Genomic DNA, 22,631 nt, shown 5'->3' on the forward strand with positions numbered 1-22,631 from the left:
ATGTATTAATTAATGCAATGCAACTGGCACTTTTTCTTACGCTCAGATATGGATTAAAAAAAAAGAAGATCTTTAGCTCCTATTGTTTTTGATGATGTTGTGAATCTCCTGGTCAAGCAAATCTTCACCCACGCTTCCCCCGACCTCTAAAGTCTGTAATTTAGAGCGCCTGACTTGGAAACAGCCGTGGAGCTAATCACCATACGATATCTGACAGATTAGCCCGCCATTGAAACACAAGCATGCACACACATACACACGTACCCACACAGAGCTTTGCTGTCTGCCTGCCTGCCTTCCTGCCTACTGCATGATTAACTGGAGATAAGGGAGTGCTTCAAACTCCCTGGATTCTCAGGGATATTTAAAGCCACGGAAATTTCCATAGGGAAAGACGTGGCGTGGCAATGGAAGTGGTCTACAACCTGCGTGTGTGTCTGCGCGCGCAATGAGAGCGATGCACAGTCACTCTCTGTTACTTGCAACAACTGCATATTAGCAGCTGAAGCTCTGGCCCCGCTGTGCAGGCTCCAGTAAAGGCCTTCTCTGTGTAAGAGGCTCCTGCCTTTGAGTGCACCAGACCGTGATCGCCTCAGCCTCCAGGAGAGCAAGGCAGCAGAGGGAGCAAGCGAGGGGGAGCGAGAGAGAGAGAGAGGCAGAGTGCAATGCACAGGAAAGCTTGCCTGAATGCACTCAGGAAAAAGCAGCTGCCAGCAGGGGCAGGGTCACGAACACTGAGTGATTTTCATCCTCCATCGATAGATACTATTCTTAGTGGAGGCTCATAAGAAAGAAAAAAAAAAAAAGGGAATGCAAGAGAGCTTTGTTTGAATGCGAGCAGTTCAGAGTTCAGAAATGTTCCTGACAGGCACTGTTATTGTTAAGATCCAAATAACTCTATTAGTTCATCCTCTGTGATACTTCAGTCTTCCTACCTGTGTAAGGAGGCCAGGTTGAATCTGCAAAGGCTGGGCACCGGGGGCCTGCGTCACTATGGGAACAGCATTCTCCATCCGCACAGAGTAACTGGTGTGCTTGGAAGGGGATGCCTGCAGCCCTGTACATAAATAAAGCAACGCACAAAAGATGTCATCAATTAAGTGCAGTCATACCACCCCCACATGTGTCACTTATTAAAGAATCTGCCTATGGAATCTGTAAAATTAACTCAAAAAGATATCGCGGCACAAGCTATACATGAAAGGTGTTTCATCTGCATTCAACAGATGTCAAAATCCCTTTGAAAACAGTGCGAAAATAACAGTGTCGGGCAAAAACAAAACCAGTAGTCATGCAAATGGCATAACAGCAAAGATATTACACTTCCTTTCAAATGACTAATTGCCTCAAGTTATCAACAAATCACTGTTTTTATGGTGTGACTGACACTGCCTGTTGGGCAATGCATAATAAAAAGACAAAAAGCTGGCAAAAAACAAGAGGGCTGTTTACTCGCAGAGACAGAACTAACACTGTCACATTATGTATGGTTGCAGATGAATGTTGTTGAATTGTGTTTCACTGTTGAATCAAAGCGTGTTTTAGTGCAGCCCGCTTGTGTGTTTTTACACAGATGAGCCAGAAATCCTATTCTGTCCTTTTGTGCTAATGCTTACTGACAGGCGGGGCCTCTCCTTACCTTGGAAACCAGGTGGGCAGACTATGAGCGCCTGCTGGAAGGGGTCAGGCCGGGCAGCGCAGAGCTGAGGAGCCCCCGGCTGCAGGGGCATGCTCCTCTGGGCCACAGCTGCCATGGAGGCAGCGGAGGGCTGGTAGAGTGCAGATTGGTAGTTTAGTATGGAGACGTCAGGACTTGCAAAGGAAAGGGTGGCATTGTTGGTGGAGGAGGGAGCCAGGTTGGTGGCCTAAAGGAACGATGGGACCAAAATAAAAATCATGAGGGTGGAGGTACTGACGGGAATGACAAGGGAGGTGGAGGAGCTCCTCGGAGGCAAGGCTGAATGGTGCAAATAATAAGAAAGTAAGAATAATAGCAATATTCCAACAAAATAATGCAGACAAAAAGATGACAAAACAAGCCTCAGATCAAAGGAATACAGACAGCTAGCGAGGCACCCAGCGATGATAAAAGCCGATGGAAGAATGAGGAAATTGGGCGACTGATTTGAACATGCCTTAAAATATGCGGCCTGTTGATTTGATTAATTAGAGGGAGAGAAAGAGTGTGAGCAAAGATGCAATCAATGGGTGCAATTCCGGGAATAATCAACCATCAATGAGCAAAATGCCACACCAGAGAAAATTTAGACTGATCGTTCACCACGACACACCGAGTGCCGAGAGAGAAATGCACACGGATGCAACTGTCTGCTTAGGTTTTTTTTTTTTTAAAGAAAGTATAAACACAAACCACACAGCAGCATAAAGATCTCCTTCATTACCACTCTGCTTAAGTTATGATATCATAAGGAGACAATTTAATTTGCACGCAACAAAATTTGACATTTCATGTCACAGCTTCAGGATCTGGCCTCCAAATCAATTATGCCTGAGAGGAGAAATATTTCACATCCCAGAGTCACTGTATAATTATATAAGCTTAGGTAACTCCGGCATGTCTTGACCATTAATAAGACATGCGAAATGCCAAGACCGCCCGGGAACATCCTAGATACAAACAAATGCTTTTAAGAGACACCATTCGCTCGACATGTGAACAGCATTTGCTCCACGAGACGCCGTCTAATTTTAGCCCTTTTCATTAGGTGTACGTAGGAAAACACGTGGACGGCGCTTTCATTTTTCATTTGCTCTCTTTAGCGTGTTCGATGAACACCAGGAGAGAGAACATAATCAATATGGTACTGTGGCATTCATCATAAACAAGCACGGAGGCAGCAAAAACACAAGCCAAAGATACATCCCAGCCTTGCAAATGAAACGAGATGAATAAATCACTAACTTAAGCTTGCCTATATGCCCTGAGAGCCGGGCGCAGAAAAGACAAGTTGAGGGAATGTTAATCCATTTAAATCACAGCAAGATGGGGGTTTTGTCGCATGCTACACAGCGAGAGCTGGCTTGATATAGTTGGTGATAAAGAACTCTGTTTACTAACAAGAGGGGTGGGAAAGAGAGCGAAAGAGAGAGAGAGAGAGAGACAGGGAGTTGTAACTAAACACAATCTGGAAAACCTTGCAACCAGACGTTCGGTGATTCCGGCAGAAGCCAAAAGTCAGCAGTTTCGATTCACAGACCGTACGGGAGCGAAGCGGTAAAGCACCACAGGCTCAACCCAGGGAAATGGGAGGGAAGAAGAGAAGACAGAGGAGGACAGGAGTGAGAGGAGGGGGAAAAGAGAGGAAGCCTGGTAAAGGGATTCTTAAGGCCTGAAAGCCCCAGAATGCAAGGCAAGCAGGAAGTGGGGCTTGTCATGTGTGTAATCAGCACTTTGTGACAATCCCACAGGACCTGGGGCACAGACAGAAATGCACGCAGACAGATATACATGCACCAAGGCAGAAAGGCAGCCAAGTAAGCATGGAAACAGGCCGACAAACAGGAAGAATGGGGAGCGAGAGAGAGCAAGAGAGAGAGAGAGAGAGAGAGAGAGAGAAAAAACCAGAACAAAGACACAAATAGACACTTCTGGGCCGCTTAACCACTGACACTGTTTGTTTAAAACAGCATCATGCAAAATACATAGTTCATATGTTCGTCTCTGCCGTAATGACTCATTATGGCACCCACAAATACATGGTCATTTACGGCGTAAATGTTCAGTCTTCTGTATTTTATGCTCTTATCTCAAAATTCACATTACATGCATTTCTCAGCTGCATTTCTAATATGCAGTCCGTCAACTTCTCGGTCAAAATTTTAGCGGAACCGACCATGCAAATGCAATAAACTGCAGCCAAGCTCATTTACATACTTGCATCTGACAGCACAGACGCGCACTGTGACCGGTGGCCCCGCAGAATGCAGATGAACGATGATGAGCTTTATGTTTTGCACTCTCACCTGGCTGTGCACAGTGTTAAGCTGGTTGTTGAAGGTCATCGTGAGGTTGGTGGAGGTGCTGGGAGCCACGTGGGTGATAAAGGGCGTCTTGCTCTGGTTGACTGTGTCGTACATGTTGACGCGACGCTTGCAGATCTCCATGTTTTGGAAGCATGACTTCACGCTGCGGGGGACACAGAGCGAGGGGTGGAGGGATGAGCGCCGAACTTCACCGCCCGAAATGATAAATGTGCAAAGAAAAAAACAACGCAGCAGCAGCGGAGTTCGTACTGTGTGCTATGTGGGAAATCGAGGAGATGCGACATGGTAACAAAGGGGTGGTTGAGCGTTTCAATCGGGGTGATCCTCTTGTCCGCATCGATGGTCAGCATCTTGGTTAACAGGTCGATGAACTCCCGCCGGTCCGCCTTCTCCGCCAGCATGTCGCTTCCTTCCAGATCTGACGTCATGTTAACCTGAAGGAAAAGCACATTTGAATGCTTTATTATCTTATTTCTTTTCATTAGAAATCACACATATGCATTCAGTTTATAGAATCCCTACAGACACTGCCATTGTTCCAAATCCAGTATTGTCCCTTTCAGTCTTGTATACAGTCTATTTTCTCCAGGGTTTTTTTTTCTAATTGTGTTGCAGGGAGTGTGTTAGCTTTTCAATTAAGATTTCTTCCACTGATTGTTTGTTGGTGAGTTTCCTCCCCCCCCCCCCAAGTTGTCCTGATTATTTTCTTAGTCCAAACATATAAGACCAAACAACTGTTGGGTAGTTCACATCCAGATATTTGGAATTAAAGAATTGCACTTGAATGTACTTGGATAAATAAGGTATATATTTCTATTCAATTCTATTCTATTCTATTCTGATGATCATGTAAATAATTATAAATAAGTGACAGAGAATTCTCTGTATTCCCAATCTACTGGACCAATTGTCAACCTGAGTTTCAACTTGAAGCTCATTTCCACATTTAATATATACGGTTGTCATGTGTATCAGTCCTTTTTCAAATGCTTTCTTGAAATCATAATAAGTGTTTACGATCTATAACGTCCTCACTGATAACAGGAGAAAAAGGAAAAGAAACTCCCCCGAGCTAATTCCTGTAGAAGGACATATTAATACCCACAAGGCCTCATAAGTTAGATTGTCAAGTCCGTGTGCGACAGAGCCTAGTGATAACCTTCCACCTCGGTGACATTATAAACATTTGCACTGATATTCATAGCCCCACTTGGAATATCTCCTGGCGCCGTGACTGCGATTTTTATCTATTCCTGAGATGTGAAAACAAACAAAAAACAGAAACCCAATAAACACCACCACTGGCTAGTCATTAAAAAGCCCTTTCACAGAGAACACCATTTTGCGAGTACTTCTGAAAAAGCTGACACGGGACAACTTAACCTAAATATGTTCCGAGGCAATTCTGGGAAGCTGCCTCGGAATATCGTGTTGCTTCATCTGTAATAAACATTGCGGCTTAGCTTGTGGATAAATACGGGAGGGGGGAAAGAGGGCGATTTGGGCTTTAATGCAAAGCTTCATGGCTCGCCAACATTGATAGGCAGCGGACTGGCTCTGACGTTCAGGTCTGCTTTTTTTTGGGGGGGGGTTGTCGTGTGGAGCGAGGGATGAAGAAAGTGGGACAAGGTCACGATATGGCAAGTCTGGTGTGAAGCGAACACGCAGACTGTCAGCACAGAAACAGGGACAGCCGCGGCAGACAAGCAGCCTTGTTTATTGTGACTGCCATGCAGCGGTAGCGGGCCTGTTTTTCATAAAGACGCAACGCTTATCTGTAGGCCTGCTCCAGGGGCTATCAGATCTGCTGCCAGTCAACGCACTGCAAGTCTGATTCGGTTCTCTTTCTCTATGCAGGTTATTCAGGTTGTGTAGCCGCCCCTCTCTGCTCGCCATCTCCACCGGCTGTGATAAAAAGGAATAATCTGCAGAATGAGGTGAGAAATAATCACATTGTCCTCTGCCAGTGGGAGAGATGACTTTGGGGAAATGTACATAGTTTGGTGCCATAGTAATCAGGCCGGATAAGAAGAGGCCTAAAGAGGATAAAGAATTTTCCTATCGGCTACTAAATTAGGCTACATGAATTAGATAGAGAAGATATTTTCCAGCTTCAGTGTTTTGTTTTTTTTCTTTTCTAATGGAAATAAAACTAATAATGGAAAATATGAAAACATGAGGCTTTAACCAAGATGGCGAGCCACATGTGTGTGGAATGTCAACGGATGTTTGTGTCACGAGGAGCACGGACGTCTCTGAAGTGGGGGCAGAAATGGCAGATGTCGAGCGGCAGGACACTTTGGGGCGATGCCTCAGGAGATGTGGTGCCAGGCGTGCAGGATGCCGGCCCATATTTTTTTTTTTTGTTTGTTTGTTTTCTCCCCCATCCCCCCCCCCCCCCCCCCCCCTCCGCCTTGCAGCATGTGCACATTAATCTGGAACTTTATCTCTGTGTCTTTCTCAGCAGGAAATTCGGATGAAGAAAAGGAAAAGTTCTATCTTTATGTGTATATAATAAAAACAAGACTCAGTGAAAGCCTTACTGTGCTTCCTGTCATGGCTGCGCTCCAATCTACAGATCAAAGCCAATCCATTTTTTGTGCAGTTCCGGTCTGCGTACGTTCCTCTACAGGCCCCTAGCGCGGTCCTGCATTTGCTCTAAGTCGGTGTCTGATTTACTCAAATTAGATATACTTGTGACTAAAGCCTCCCCACATTTCCCACGACTGAAAAGAGGTTCATTATCTCTTCCTGGCACCCAGCCCCTCTGTCTTGCAGGGCCTTCAGCAATATCATTCATTATACACGCGGAGACAGATGTCCACAATGCTGACTTGTTTATATGTCCAGGATAGTGAGATGGGGGGCAGAAATACGCTGCGTTTCTCCGATAGCAAGCCTGTGCAGCTCTGCTGAATCTCCTCAGTGTTTTTGTAGTAAGCTGAGTCTGGCTGCAACCGAAGAAGAAGACGGGGCCCAGAGCTTGAAGCACAGAAGAGAGAGAGATGACCCAGGGGATATCATACCGGTGCAGGTTGGTTTCATTAAACTGTGACTCATATAGATGTGTGCGCGCATGTGTGCGGTAACTGTAAATCCGACAACCCGCAGAAAACGATAGCATCGTGTCCCCGCCAACAGCACGTTATTCCAGACAGACCTGACAGCGGCCCTGGGCACTGGTGGACAACGATAATTGTCTCCATCAGTTAACTAGGTACACGTGTCTCGTGTCCACATAGGTAATTTCCAGAGGCGAGCAGGAGCTGGGTATCAAGATGACCATATATCACAAAGGGGGGGAGAAAAAAACAAAGACAGTTAACTTGTCTAAAGCACATCTCCTGGGTCATCATCAAAAAGGATGATGATAGTGAGAAAAATTTGAGGTTGCTGTGGGCGAGGAAATCACTGTCCCTTTTTGGTCATTTGCGCCACGTCTGCCAGCGGAGCCCGCTCGCGGCCGAGCCGACAAAACAACACGCACTCCCTGACAGGCACGTCTTATCCAAATGTCATGGCTTCGTGTGAACTTTCCCACCACGGGGAGATGAATTCACTCCGAGTCACAGTGGAAAGTGGCATTACCTGTGACTTTTCGGCACCTGTCCCTATTCATATGCTGTACATTAAATCATGTTCGTGGGGTTACGTAAGATCTCCTTAACAGATTCCCACAGGTGACATGCAGGGCAACAAGGGAGGAAGAAGCGAATCAGCTGAGTCACACAGACACAACACTGTGTGGGCCCTGCTGAGCCGGCTTCAAAAACTATGTGGAAGTCTTTCGAAATAGCTTCATGTACAGGACTAGTAAAGCAGACACCCTCTATATATGCTTACATGTACCACAAATCTACAAAGTGAGGATAAAGCCACAACACTCACTGCGAGTTAAATACAAAAATAAACGGAATATATTGGAACCTGTTAACCAGCCGCACCACATGTTTCTCTCCAACGTGTGCCTGTAAGTTATTAGATAGCGGTTTCGGCAAAATGAAGAGCAGAGGCACAGTTGAGGAGAGGTTTTCAAGCGAGCAGCTGCTTTCATTTCGACTCGTACAATCTATAAATCAGCTGAGCTATACTGCAGCTGGAGATCAGAACTTGGCAAGTATAAATATTTTAAAGGGCTTTGGATGGATAATTGTGGAGATGTGATGGAGCAAATTGGCCCGAGACGTGAACAACCTGATCACAGAAGCTGTAAATGCAACAGAGATGGAAGTGATTGAAGCAAAAAAAAAAAAAACTGCAGCAAAAGAAAAGTGTAACCACTATTGGCATACCTGCGCCATATCATCCAAGCAGTTGAAGATATACTTGCGGGCCTCCTTGGACTTGATCCCTGTTTCACCCTCATGGTCCTCCGGAGTCTGCAGGAGACAAGAAGCAGATGTTCCTCTCAAATCCCGTCGCACTTCCCCTCTGGAAACGCACTATTTACATTTGGCTCATTACAGCCTCTTGTTGTTGATGTGCGGCAGGACACGGCTTACCCTCTGAGCAACCCTGGGGTAGCACACAAATACTCATCTAACAGCCAAGAGAGACGGGTGGCGACTGCTCACGGAGGTGCGTATCAGACAAACACTTCACGACGAATACACACTGCGTTACACGTGCCGGCTACACAAGAACTTCACTTTTTGCGAAAAGTGTAATTATTCACTTCTTCAGCTGGGTAAACTCCACAAAATGATGTCTGTGTTCAACGCTCTTGATAGAGAAACACAATGTTTTTACAGCAATGTGTGGCGAGGTCCAATTTAAGTTGCGCCGTCGTCCTTCAGAGTGGAAAAAAATAGTGTTCAAGAAATTTTCCGCACACTAGGAACACGCAAGGGAGGTATAACAGTAATGTCAAGTGCCAAGTTACTCATCGCAGTGTCTTCACACTGCCGAAAATGACTTTTTAAAAACGTTGAAAACCGACCAACCAAGCAAAACCTTTAACAAGTGTCCCAAATCTTACCTGACAACAGCTAACGGCCCATGCAGCTCTCCCAAATGAGAAAAATGCACGCTATGTACTCTCCGTTATTATATTTCTTCATTAAAAGGGCCAGACGCTATCATCACTTGCTGTCAGCGGTTGTGGTATGTTAGTGGAATTCATAACAAATAAATGCACTCAACACTTTTAACCCAAAAAAAAAAAAAAGAAAAGAAAAGTAAATCGATGCTAGACTCAGACGTGGACGTCGCAGTAAAAGCATTACCGTACCCTGCAAAGAAGGGATCAGCAGTTGCAGCTCAATACTGTCAAGCATTAGATGTGCGAAAGCTCTGTGTGGCACACAAAAGTTCAAATTAAGTTAATGAGGGTAAAAAAAAAAAGAAAGGAAAAAAGAAAAAGAGTGCTCCTTATTGAGTGGCCTACATAGAGGGACAGTGAGTGGGGGTGAGAGCGAGCGCCCTCTGAGTTAGATTCATCACGCTGGGTTTTCATTCGCCAAATCCTCTCACACAGATCCATTTTGCTCTCATTACCCTTTCACTTTGTTTATAGCCAGCCAACGGGCCCCATCAATACCCCACACGGTGTAACCAGACAATATTAGCCACACGTTTCACTGGCAAAGCTTCGGGCGGTGAGATATTACAGTCTCGAGATTGTGTTACTCCAATACCTTCAGTCTCCACAGGGGATAGGTGGAGTCTGGATCTCTGTTGAAGAACCTGGTGGTCTTCGTCCCTGCACTCAACAGATACTCTGCAGGCAGGCCCTGTGTCTGCGAGATGTACCGGATCTACAAAACAAAAACAGGAAAGATGCGTTTCAGGTTTTCACATGCACACTTCAACCATTTGATCCATCCAGGGATGCACAAGTGTAGTGGTTCGTACTCTTCCCCCTCACACTGAGAAGATCAAGTTCAAGTCGGAGTCTACGTCTTTTCCCTGTGTGTGAACGAGCCATCTCCAAAGTGCTTAAAATAAAATATGCGTTTGGGGTGAATTGGTGAACTATACTCTGCATAATGCCTTCAGCCATACTCGGTATGGATGGGCCTCCGGCACTTAACAACCATGAATTGGTTAAAGCGGTATGAAAGATTAATGAAAAGATGGAATCTTTCCTGCTCATAACAAAAACTTCAGGACAGATAGTCTTCGGAGGGTTTGAAAATCTAGCCTGGCATGGCAGAATTATGCATAGCAGCCAAATATGACCTCAGCTTAAGAGACAAAGACTGATATAGAGGCTTGTAAATGAAACCTGGAAAGTTTTTTATTTTTGCAGGGGCGGAGGGGGGGTTGTGAAAAATCACGCAAGCTTGTTTAGAGATGGAGCACAACTTGCTCAAGGTTTCCCCCACTGAGCCACATCTGACTGATAGAGGGAAAGCAACGCGACAATGTCTTGCTCTGGAGCACAGGGGCGCCACTAATTGGACAAGTGGCTCTGCGGCATCTGTTCAGATAAACAGGGAGGCTGCGCAAGAATCATCAGGGGTTGTCAGGGGACTTTCAGGAAGAGGCATCCCACCCTCCCGAGTGTGGAGAGAAATATACACGCTCAGAGAGGGGGGAAAAAAAAAACAACAACACAGGAACAATGGCACACGGGAGAGGATTCACGGGCGTGCGTCACTAGAAATCAGAGGTCAGGAAGCGGTCTGAAGGTCCGAGCAATCATCATTGTGTTACCTGATCGTACTCGGAGGCTCCGGGGTAGAGGGGCCAACCCAGGAAGAGCTCGGCTATCACACAGCCCAGGGACCACATGTCTATGGCCTCACAGAAAGGCAGGCCCAGGATGATCTCTGGCGCCCTGGGGACAAAGAAAACACAGTGCAGTTCGCCATCAGACTTTATCCTTATACATTAAATGTATTAGTTCAATCTGATGAGACTTAATGAGAAAACCTTTGCGTGAAGACATCGGATCTTATGATAGACAAACACTAAAACTGCAGTGTAGTAAACACGGGTCAGGCTTTTCATGTGGGAGGGATCTGGAGATCTTCCCAGAGTCTCTGCCATTAATTATACAACTAACACACCTAAAGTTGGTATACATTTTTGCATAAACCAGTTCTGCAACGAGACTGTCACTTCAATTGATCTACAAAGTCTAAAGGCTGCTATCTTGTCTTAACTTTGATCTCTCGAGTTATAGCCTCGAGATTTATTCTCGCTGCGGTTGTAGTCAGCAGGGTGTTCCTTTTTTTTCATATCTCTTGTTTGGGCCAGTATGCAAGGTGGCACGTTGCAGATAACTGATTGATAACATTGCAGCAGCACCAATCGCTGAGCCACGTCTCGGACAGTCAGACACGGGAAACGTGTAGAGGAGGGGTTGGTGTTTCACAAGCGCGCGGCCTCGGAGAGCAACATGGAAACAATTAGGCCAAGAAAAATAAAACCGACATGAACGTTCACCAGACCATGCAATAAGCGTCATCTGGGCATTTAGCAAGTCATTTGGACATGAAAGGCATCAGTACTTAATTTCAAAACAGGCCTTTCCCATGTGTGTAGACACACACACGCACACGCACGCACACGCACGCACACAAACAAACAGTAAAGAACTAAAAGAGCGTTTCAGCTGAGGAGGCAATAAATATCTGTGATTTGATGAAAAAGAAGAAATATTGCTCCAGTTATCCGAGCAGCACCGCAGTCTCAAACAATTCCCAAATTTCATTCAAACCCGTTTTATGTCCTGTCAGAGAGACTAATACGCAACTTGTGAGCTCGCGTCTCTGATGGGGCTTAAAATAACCGAGAACACGGTGGTTCTGCTCGCTAACAACTTAAAGCACTTTCGAGAGGTTCTCTTGCGGTCGTCACCATAGGAGGGAAGTCTTTGGGCTCACATTTTACCTATTGATAAGATGTAGTCACTTAGCTCCAAAAAGAAGCTTCCTGATAGAACAAACTGCGGAATCTGAATATAATTCCGTCCATCCACATGTTAACAGTAAAACACAGAATTCACAAAGACCAAAAAACGGGTAGCGCAAAGCTTCAAGTTGACAACGCGGATTGTCACATTGACCAGGGTAAGTAGGTCCCTGCCTCAAGCCTGGAGGGGCTCTGGCAGGCTTTTGGCCGTGGTAAGAGAATAGTGTGCGGTGGGGGGAGGTTGGAGGGGGAAGGGGGGGTGTTTGGCCTTGGGCCCGCTGGAACTGTACATATCAGACAAACAGAGAATGTGGAAAACAGCAGGAGGGGACGCTACAGGACTTTACAGACCATGGGGGGGGGGGGGGGGGGGGGGGGTAAGTGGTCTTAGAGCAGCTGCAGATGAATGGACATACCTCACATACATAAAAGCAAATTTCTAACGCGAGCCCCCTTAGAAAAGCCATTCATTGTTGGGTGGAAAGAACAGAGCGGACACGAGATTCCGATGTGTTTAATGTATAGAGACAGAAGACGGCAGAAAACAGAGCAAAATCAGAATGAAAAATAAACTGAACAGGGACACGAGGGGTCGCGCTTCGCTGGTGAAACAACCTCCCGTAACAGAACGTGCTGGTGCATGAGGATCTCAATGAACAAGACAACAGTATCATTACACACCAGTTACAACAACACCAAGAGCTGAGACATCTGTCAAAAGACTTCGGCAGAACATGTCGAGGAGCCTGACAGGAGGTGATATCAGAGGGGAGCAGCGAGGAAGAGAGGGGAAGAGATGGACACTGGGACTGGGGGGGTCGGCGTGATCTTCTTCTAACAGCTCGTTCGGCTGCCAGGAGTTTCATTATAAGGACACAAGCGAGAGGGAACATCAGAAGCGCCACATACGTAGACAAGTCTGCCGCCGCCACAAAAACTAATAAAGTCTGACCTATCAGAAAGTCTCCCATCATCAATTTTACATTCAACGAAAGAAAGGCGACATCAAACTTTGCCAGGAGACAAAAGACAGCACTGTTTTAGATTCTGTGTAAATATGAATCTTTAAGTTATGACCGTGAGACACTGTATCAACACCACTTCACAAAGTTTGTGCAGATAATGTTCTGTTTATATTCCCATGCTCTCATTTGTACTTTCAGCACTTCAGTTCTCATGCTGTCTGTGAAGCTGATAACAGAAGCAGGCAGGACTTTGACATTATTATCGTGTACGCATTTTTTTTTTTTTCCTCTGCATAACGAAACCAATATTGCAGCCCAGCCCTTCTGGGGTACAATTGTCACCTAAATAAGATTCATATACTTCTATACTGCCAAAAAAAAAAAAAAAAATGCAAACACTCTCAAAACATTTATCCCCTTATTTGCATGAAAATGAGTTTTCTGAAAACCTCACTTAAATCTGAGCGACCTAAAATATATATCAAACACGGCAAGCAACATAAACTGCGGGCGATTATCACGTAAAAAAAAAAAAAAACTAAAAACAAGTTGTTTTTGAGGAAATTCTCCCCATCAGAATGCATTGTCAAGATGAAAGACTGAGGTAAGCCGTTTATCAGATGGTGCTCTGGATGTCGCATAGTGGACACCTGCAGATCACAGGCCGCTGTAAAGTTGTTGTTTTGCAGGCCTGACACACTGAATATTAAATTCATGTCGATTTTTACACACATGGCTAAAAGAAGAAGAAAAAAAAAACTTGCATAAGTGACCTTTCTGAAAGCCCGCGATAAAGCTCACTTTAACATGGATCCAATTTCTGATGTCAGTTCTCCTCATTATGCAGAGGACAACACGTGTGGCTGTTTGTGAAAATGGCTTATATGCAATTAAGCGACTTGCTTGTATGGACGGTGTGCATTAAAATCTTTCCCGGTTACGCTCCAGTGCTCTACTTAGGCTGTCCCTGTTGCTTCTTTTTGCCACTCAGAAATCTCAACAAGACCAGTGAAACTGAGAGAGAGAGAGAGGGAGCAAGAGAGAGAGAGTAAGAGAGAGAGAGAGAAGGAAAGGGAGGAAGGAAGAGCGATGGAGTAACGTTGTGGCTTATGATATGAAACCACAAATGCAAATCTGCACCCTGCCATTGCACCTCTGCCAGTGCATGCAAAGCGCTCCACAGCTGCTGCTGAGCCAGGCCTTTCACTGGCAGTGATAAACAGCACACACATCTGCGCAGCCCACAAACATTGTTCCTTTCCGGAGGGTTGGTGCGTGAGACGTGATCACCGGTGCATATAGGATCACTTCAGTTTTCGCTGCGGATGACGATGCCGTTGTTTTCACACAGGCAGGCAGGTGTTTCATGGTCACAGTGATCGGTTTTGAATATTTGGTTGATAAAATATTCAGGGATTTTTATTATTTCTAACTCAATAACAAACTTTGGAATCTTTTAAAGTTTATAAAACTCTGTCAATTTCTGTTTATGAGTCAAAAAAAGGCGCAACAAGCTTGTGATTTGTCCACATGGAGATGGAGCCCGAGCCTTTTCAGAAAGTCACATTTTCCCCCCTGTTCACACAGATACGGAGTTGGATAAGTTCCCGAAAAGTTGCGTTTCCTTTGAACTGCTGCCCCCACAGAGATTATTTCCAGCTGGCAGTGCTACTGCAGGCCATGCCTTTTCTCATGGTGGTCGTGAACGTCTTGTCCAGACCATACATGTCAGATACAGTACAGACTGTGTGTAAAGATACCGGCGAGATGCATGCTTTCACTGGACATGAATGAGAACCCAACTGCATGAGAGACCTCTGTGTTCTGGCTAGTGCTTCTGACAGCACTGGCCCTTGACAAAGAGAGAGAGAGAGAGAGAGAGAGAGAGAGAGAGAGAGAGAGAGAGAGAGAGAGAGAGAGAGAGAGAGAGAGAGAAGGGGAGTGGGATGTAAAGGGAGAGGCTGAGGCAGAGGCAGAGGGAGAGGGAGTCTGCATGCTGACATCCTCCCAGCTGGCCTGGTCATTGATGAGCCCCAGCCCCCTTGGGAGCGAGAGATGGCACGACTCATGAATGGAGTCTTTCTTTTGCCACCACCACCACCACTACCACCCCCCCCACACCTCAGCCTTTTCACCCAACTCCCTCCCTCTACCAGCCCCGCCAACACTTACACCTCACCCTTCCTCACCATCCAACCCCCCCCCCCCCTTCTTCCCGCCCCCATTTTGCCAGCAATAGCCCCTTTCCAACCCCTCAAACTAGGACGGTGAGGCCAAGCGAATACTCCCCTCCCCACTCGCCTGTCTGCCCTGTGCTCTGTTGAACTGTGCCTGCGCCTGCCTGGCCTGCCAACTCACACACACACACACACACACACACTCACACACACACACTCACACACACACACACACACACACGGACACACAAGCGGATACGCTTACACAGATATACGCACATAGCTGACATCACAGGCTGTGTGCATGTCAGGATGTATCCATCAGGCTGACCTTCCCTTCGCCTGGCTCCAGAGGGGAGACCGATGTATCCCTAGAACCAACATTTACATAGACATAAACGCAACACACATACACAAGCACGCATGCACGCACAGGTCAGTCAGTCTATGGTAATAGCTTTGATCTTTTCTCTTTCTGTTTCCAAGACTTCATTATTTGGCCTTATGTAACTATGTTTTATTCACTAGCTGGCCAGCTACGGGCAAAAAGCAGCAAGAATCCTTGAGGTAAATAAATATAGGAGGCAACGTAGCCAGTATAATGTTTTACTGGCTAAGTTAAAAGCCCTGTTATGACATAGTTATGGTTGGGAAGAGCGATAGCTGCCCGGCACTAACAGGAAAAAGCACTTCATGAGAAAAGAGTCCACCATTAAGTTCTCTCTGCTCTAGCCACTTCTCTTCGCTCTCTTTTCCTCCCATTCCTTTGCCTGTGCCCCTCTCCAGATTCCACGCTTTGCCCCGGCCTAATGTAAAAGGCTCAGGTTTGGCGCTGTGAATGACTCCTACCTCTGGGTATTCATCTACATATTCATGCCCTCAAAGGGTTCCTCCACTGCCTCTTTGAAGACGCACCATTGAGAGGCACTTTTCTAGATATATTGCACGGTGGTCGCTGGCTGTGAAATCAATGTACGGAGTTGCACACCCTGCTGTGCACCTGTGGCTCGCAGGATGTAACTGCAGCCTCGTACACACGCACGAGACACACAGCACCTAAAATGCTTCACCTGTTCTTCTCGCTTCCGAAAATTGCAGTACGATACACAAGCCATGTACAGGATGCAGAGAATGTGTAAATGTACGATAATGCAGGCAGCATCTGCAGGCTGCATTTAAATTTACAGCTTATGTGTTCCAGGTGGTTGAGTGGTGGACAGGAGGTGGAAGGGGTATGGGGGTGTGTGTGTGTGTGTGTGGGGGGGGGGGGGGGGATCTGGACAAGGGCAACTTTTTTTTTAACAGTCCTTGAGAAATGTTGCTTTACTCCCAAAGCAGGGGCGACATTCCTGGTGTTCAAGGTTTTGAAAACAGGGCTCCCTCTCCTATTTTTTTTTTTCTTACTTTAGCGTTCAGAAAAACGCACAGCAAAAGCGCTGACAAGGCTGCCACTGTTTTACCTGTTAAAGTATTAGCATTCTCCGAGGGGAGGGAGGTCTGGCAATACATCACAACAGGGCAGACAAAAGCTTATGGAAGTAGAGAAATGAATGTTTTGTACAATGTCAGACGATGTCGCCGCTTATTGAACTGAAGGTTGCAGAAATTGCGACTACGGCAACTCATCGAAGCAGGTTAATATAAAACGTGGGTGACATGGTGGCATGTGTGCTCACACTGATTCAACACAACCTGATGTAAAGATCAGCTCAGCAGCCTGGGGGGGGTAACTCTGTGTTAACACTGATAGCATTTGCACATTCAAAAGTCCTTCCTGCTCTCTTTTTCAGTCTCACCATGTCACATTCATCTCCTCCCCCTCTTTGAGGCATTTCATTTAATGAAATATTCAGTGGGCAGAAAGCCACCCCTGTCACTGTGGCACACGTGGCACACGGAGTCCTGTTGTCGCAGCATGGTACAGTCAATATTAGCACACGCGGGATATAACAAATTCTCTCATTTGTCATTTTTTTCATCGCAGTATAAAATGGCACATCAGCTTAGGACTGAATGTCGTTGGAGAAAAAGTGCTGCAGTACCATTTTTCACCTGTTCCTTTGCTTTTTCTTCTACTTGCAAAAATAAACAAAAAAAATAAATAATCAAAAAGCAGTGGCTGCTGCTCCAGCAAGATGCCGCTGTGTGTTCAGACATTTATGCACCGCTTCATTGTTCCCAGTTGGTAATTACCCCTTTCCTGTGGTTATTATTATTCTCCCGCATGCAGCCGATCTTAACGGTAATACATCTCATTTCCACCTGCAACCAGCAGGCTGTTTCCCAGCAGTACCACCCCCACACCCCCCGCCCCGACGCCTGGTGCTGAGGTCAAGGGGACAGACCTGCTTCAATGAGAATGGAGCCAGAGTGATAGGACGAAATGACAGAGAGGAGATGGGGAAGGGAAAGACAGAGAGGGCGGGGTGGGCACAACGACGAAAGATGGCTGCCCTCTCAATCAACACCCGCCCACATACTCACCTACACACGAGCACACAAATTCTGTCCCCTCTGCCTGTCTTGTCAAAGGGAGGAAAAAAAAAAAAAGGTGCCAAGACGGATTTGCCATCAGTAAATGATAGGTATCTGTCATACAGTGGTGACTGTCTGCACAGACGGCCTGGGGAAAAGATCGAGGGGAGAAACCAAGAGGGAGCCTCAAGTCTCTCCAGACCCATTAGGGTTGTGGACTGACAGTCAGACATTATTAGGCCACTCTGGTAGCCACTGGCCAGACACTGACCCAACCCCGAGGCATGTGCTACTCAGCTTTGACAACCCCGAGTCCCGGTGAAAATAATATCTCATTTCAAAATGTGTGATTAACGTTAAAAAAAATATAGAGAGTTCTCAGGAAAAACAGGCAAGTTTCTTAGACAGTATTAAATTACTGCTGGTGACCATCAACAATGATGTCACTGCTCCGGTCATACTGTTAGTCACTGTCAACAGACCCAGAGGAAAGATGTGGGTCACCAGGAACCCACTGAGGGAGGACAGTGGCAGAGAAAAAGCAGCAATGAAACACAATCATAACACATCGTAACGTGCAGTTACTCAGTCAACCAGCTTAACCAGCTGGCCAGCTTGTCACGATGGCTGAGATGTTCATAAAAACAGACAGGAGCGGCGTGACAGACGGAGCAAACGGGAGCAGACAGTCAGTCAGGCAGATGAGATTGCGTCTGTTCATGGCTGGGGGATGCTTAAACCCAAGCCTGATCACTTGGGTAAATTGGAGTGTACAAGGGATTCAGCGAGCTAGACTTAAACCCGTGCTCAGCCCCATCCGCGGCTGGCACACAATCAAAGGAATTGCCAGACAATTCTTTCTGTCCAGCAGAGTTCAAGGCACAACAGGGCAGCCATGCACCCGGGCACAAACTTCAAAATACACTGTATCATATCATATCATATGATAATATTGTTTTGCAGCCCTTTGAATGAAAAACCCAGCATGACAGTTATATAAACTACTGGCCAAAGCAAACAACATCTCATCTGCTTGCTTGACTGACTGTCTGTCTCCCTCTTTCACTCGAGGTCTGCCTGTGTTTTCAGTTGTCTTGCATTAATGTCATTTTATTGTCTACTTCCTTCCCTATCTCGGTTCAGTTCAGACGGAGAAATGGCAAAGCTCTGTCAATATGTCCCATTCTGTTGATTTAAGGTAACCAAGACAGAGATCAAGTGATTGGGGGGGAGGGGGGTTTTTTAAAGGAAAAGGGGACACTGTCAATGTGGTCGGCTTGTGGAGCCGCCTTGCATACTGGATATGTGATAAAACAACAGACGTCGAAAACCCATTTGAAATGCGGCGCCTGAGAATATATAGCGAGGAGCCACAGGGGCGCCGTCCCATCGTCGTAATGACCCTATGTCTCCCTGCTAGGCGCAGACAGAACACACATGCACAGTTTCGATCATAAGCCTCGCTCTGGTCGGCTGCTTCCTTATTTCTGGGGCAAGTGAAAGGAGGTATGGGTAGGTATTTGCGAGGCTTATTGAAAGCCCCAACCTGGCACTCACTGACATACAGTACATGCACAACATTTCTCTACCTCTACCCACCCTTCCCCCATCACTCTCTCTCTCTCTCTCTCTCTCTCTCTCTCTCCATCACTATCCCTTGTTTGACTACCCTCTTCCTTCCTCCCACCAGGTCAGGCAGTAATACCATCTCCTGCCTAATCAGATTCTGCTGTGTGTGACATGAATTCTCCGAGCCCAAGGCTGCGCTGTCGCGCGACAAGCCACGGAGCTGCAGAGCACAGTAACTAAACCTCACATAGGTGCTATAGAACAGCGCGACTCCCCCCCCCATCTCTATCTAAAAAATGTTTTTTTTTTTTAACACAGGCAGAGACCTCCTGGATAAGATTCCCTCGGCTGGCTCCTTCGCTTGCCTCAGTGTCAGTGTCTCCGTTGAGGGCTACGCTCATCTTCAAGGTGTATGTGTGTGTTTTAGTGAGTCCCTGGAGTGGAAGCAGGTTTACGGTTAATTAGAGAGTGGATGGGACAGACTGACAGTGCTTGATCCAGATTGTAACCCAGATGTGGTCAGATTTTAATCCAGACAACAGTGGTTGACCCCCCCCCCCCCCCCCCCAACCCCCCCCTCACCCCATCTTTGTCCGTCTGCCATAATTAATATTACACATGCATGACAGTGAACACATAATCATGCAAGAAAACACACAGATCCCTCCTAACCATGCGTGCATGTTCGCCGGCGCCCTTAAGGAAAGGTGCAGACGCCGTCGATCACGAGTCCTCAGACCCTCGGACTAGTCTCTCTCTCTCTCTCTCTCTCTCTCTCTCTCTGTCTCTCTCTCTCTCTCTGCCCCAGCATGCTGCCTGCGTGCTGTGTGTTCACACACTCTCAACATAGTTTGTCACGCCGCATTCTTCCCTGACAAGAATTAGAAATGTCATCACGTAGAGCAACAGCAGCAAGATTATTAAGGGTTTATGGAGAAATTTTGGACAAATAGGCCATTCCATCGTAGCCTCATCACGCCCCCGTCTCCCCGCGAGGACAAATGAGAGGGAACAGGCATTACTGTGTGCGGCGGTGCGCTTTTGTTCGCTCGTCAATGAGCTCCAGCTTCTCGTGTCAAGATCGGCCCTGGAAGTCATGGATGGGGGGCAGGTGTTTGCCCGCGTGCTATTTGTTTTCATACGCTCGCTCACTCATGTATAAAACAACAGTCCGGTGATGTTAATTCAATATAAGAAACACCGCTCTAAGACATAGCGAATGGATTTCCTTTAGCCTCCAAAACAAACAATGAGTGGTGAATCTAACTGAGACACAACCTGAAAGAGCAACACATTATATGGCGTAATTCTGCCTTTAATCACTGGTGTTTCTGTCTCTGTTGCCGCTGCGTGGTGAGATCCTGTGTAAACTCCCTTCTTAGACCAGGCAATAATAATAACAACAATACTAATAATAATAAGAGCTGTCTTCAGAAAACAATCAGTCACAATGACAGGTAATTAATTTGACCAGGCTACAGTGCCCTGCAGTCTTTTGTAAGTATAGTCACAGTTAATCACCTTTCAATGACAATACCACTGTATTGTTTTCTCCCTTCCCTCTGTCATATAGAGTGTTAATTCCCCCCCCCCCCCCCCCACCACCCCTATATAGTCCATGACAACCAATGAAGGCATGCTCAGCCTTTAATATGCCATACATTGTCTATTGAGGGAAAACAATTACAGTGCAGCAGCAATCAATACGGCATTATCCTTTTCATGTAGCCATACTTGAAGATTCAATTATCATGGACAAAATGACATTGTTGCTGCAGCCGTGGCTTCATTCAAGGAGACAGCAGACACAGCTGATTCCATCTAAATCGTAATTTGAACACAAACTCAGATTACGCCATCTATCCTGGCGATCTCATTGCTATGTCCACCGCATAAGCACACCAGGGGGAATCTGCAGATATGTTTATGTGGCTGATTGAGGTGGGAACAATATAAGTGCAATATCTTAATTAACTTTGATTAGCCTACATACAGACACAAGCCAATGGACATTTCTTTTGTATGTATCTGCATTTTGTGCATCTTTTCACATGTTTGGAATGAATAAATGAAAAAAAAAAAAGAACAACAAAAAAATGACAAAACACTACCTTGCAGCGATCATTATATGAAAAACACAGGTGAAGAATGTCATACTTAAAATGCCAAAAAAAATCAACTGGTGTCTAAAAATATGTTGACTTCATGGGTGATTAAATATTGACCTTTGTCTTGATTATACTTTATTGCGACTTCCATAAACAAACGTGCTCTGAACACGCGTGAGATATGATGACCCGACAGTGTCCGGTTTGTGTTTCTCCCTCACCATTAAAACCTGCAGACAAGAGATACCGACAAGGAGAAAGGTCGTGTTTACAAGCCAAATAATAAAGTGGAAAAAAAAAGAAACTCGCGGATCCACCTGAGATTGGAAACAGTTGCTCTCGGGAGTCTAATGACAGAGATCGTTCAACTCTTTAATGGCTGCGGAAAAATCCGTCTTTCGTGACAAGGTGAATACGCTTTCATCGTGGTTTTTGTACGCGATGAAGACATTCCACACAGATACGGGGCATGTCCTGCGACAGCTCTATAACTGATGATTGCCTTTCCTAACCAGGTGTTTTCCTGTCTTAGCTTACCTTGCCCAGAGGGAGAACCGTCCCCTCTCAGTGAACACGTATACACACACGCACGTACACACAACAAAGGCATTCTGGCTCTGAATGTTTCCTTTTGTTGTGGAGTTGGAGGCAACAGACAGTTTTACAGTACAAGAACAAACTGTGGAGCAGCCGCACTGGAGGTGCCTGCCGGAGTCGATGTGAATTTTAAAACCAGCACACTAAACATGACACATTTACGATTTTCTCAAGCAAGAAATCATATCACACTGAAGGCTGTGCACGGAGAAACCCTCTTTCTTGTCTGTTTGTCTCCGTCTTCCCTCCTTTTCTTTCCCCTCTTTCTCTTTTTCTGCCACTGCCGTCTGTGTGAGAGCTCGCAGGGTGCTGCTGGAAAGACTCCAAAAAGGACACAGTGTGAAATGAACACAGCTCTGACCTCCCAGACACCCCGACACAGCCAATCGGATCACTTCTCCCTGTCACACAGGGCACTGTAATTGGTCGGTGGGTGGGAAATATGACGAGTGGGGGATTCAAGTGGCGGGAAAAAAAAAAGGTGAGGGGGGGTGGCGGGGGGTGGCAAGGGAGTGGTGCTACTTCTCCTCAATGCACTTTAACCGACCCCTAGCCGGGGACAGGACGGGGAATCTACAGAACAAAAGACGACCTGTCATCTCCTCCTGACAAACTTGCAGCGGACAAAGCTGCGAGCAGCTGACTAGCAAAGCGACCGATTCTTAAGGGAGGTAGTTTGTTGTAATCTGGTCCTGTCTCGCATTCCAGACGTCTCCGGTGAGCAAAGCGCAGAACAGTGTGACCCAAAACCCTGAACGGGCGGAGGGGGGGGGGGGGGGGGTTTGAATGTCACTCCTTTCTGTCGGACGGGGCCTCAGCTGCGCTCATAAACAACACTGCCTTGCATAAATACTAACATGCCCATAAGCTGACAA

General features: G+C 46.3%; 1 protein-coding gene across 2 annotated transcripts in view; it reads right to left on the minus strand.

The window, feature by feature from the left end:
• The window catches only part of hipk2 (homeodomain interacting protein kinase 2), a gene marked incomplete at both ends in the record, with an annotated part of 51,336 nt that overhangs the window by 7,484 nt on the left and 21,221 nt on the right, over nucleotides 1-22,631 (minus strand). The window contains 7 exons of one of the 2 annotated variants that reach the window (XM_080505121.1): nucleotides 936-1,057; nucleotides 1,640-1,769; nucleotides 3,985-4,147; nucleotides 4,255-4,439; nucleotides 8,298-8,384; nucleotides 9,642-9,761; nucleotides 10,663-10,786. In XM_080505121.1, coding sequence (XP_080361247.1) covers nucleotides 936-1,057; nucleotides 1,640-1,769; nucleotides 3,985-4,147; nucleotides 4,255-4,439; nucleotides 8,298-8,384; nucleotides 9,642-9,761; nucleotides 10,663-10,786 — 931 coding nt within the window. Of the gene's footprint in view, nucleotides 1-935; nucleotides 1,058-1,639; nucleotides 1,866-3,984; nucleotides 4,148-4,254; nucleotides 4,440-8,297; nucleotides 8,385-9,641; nucleotides 9,762-10,662; nucleotides 10,787-22,631 lie in introns of both variants that reach the window. The other variant, XM_080505120.1, reaches the window with a different exon arrangement.

This window comes from Blennius ocellaris (assembly GCF_963422515.1).
Source record: "Blennius ocellaris genome assembly, chromosome: 11".
In the NCBI taxonomy this organism is placed as follows: Eukaryota; Metazoa; Chordata; class Actinopteri; order Blenniiformes; family Blenniidae; genus Blennius; species Blennius ocellaris.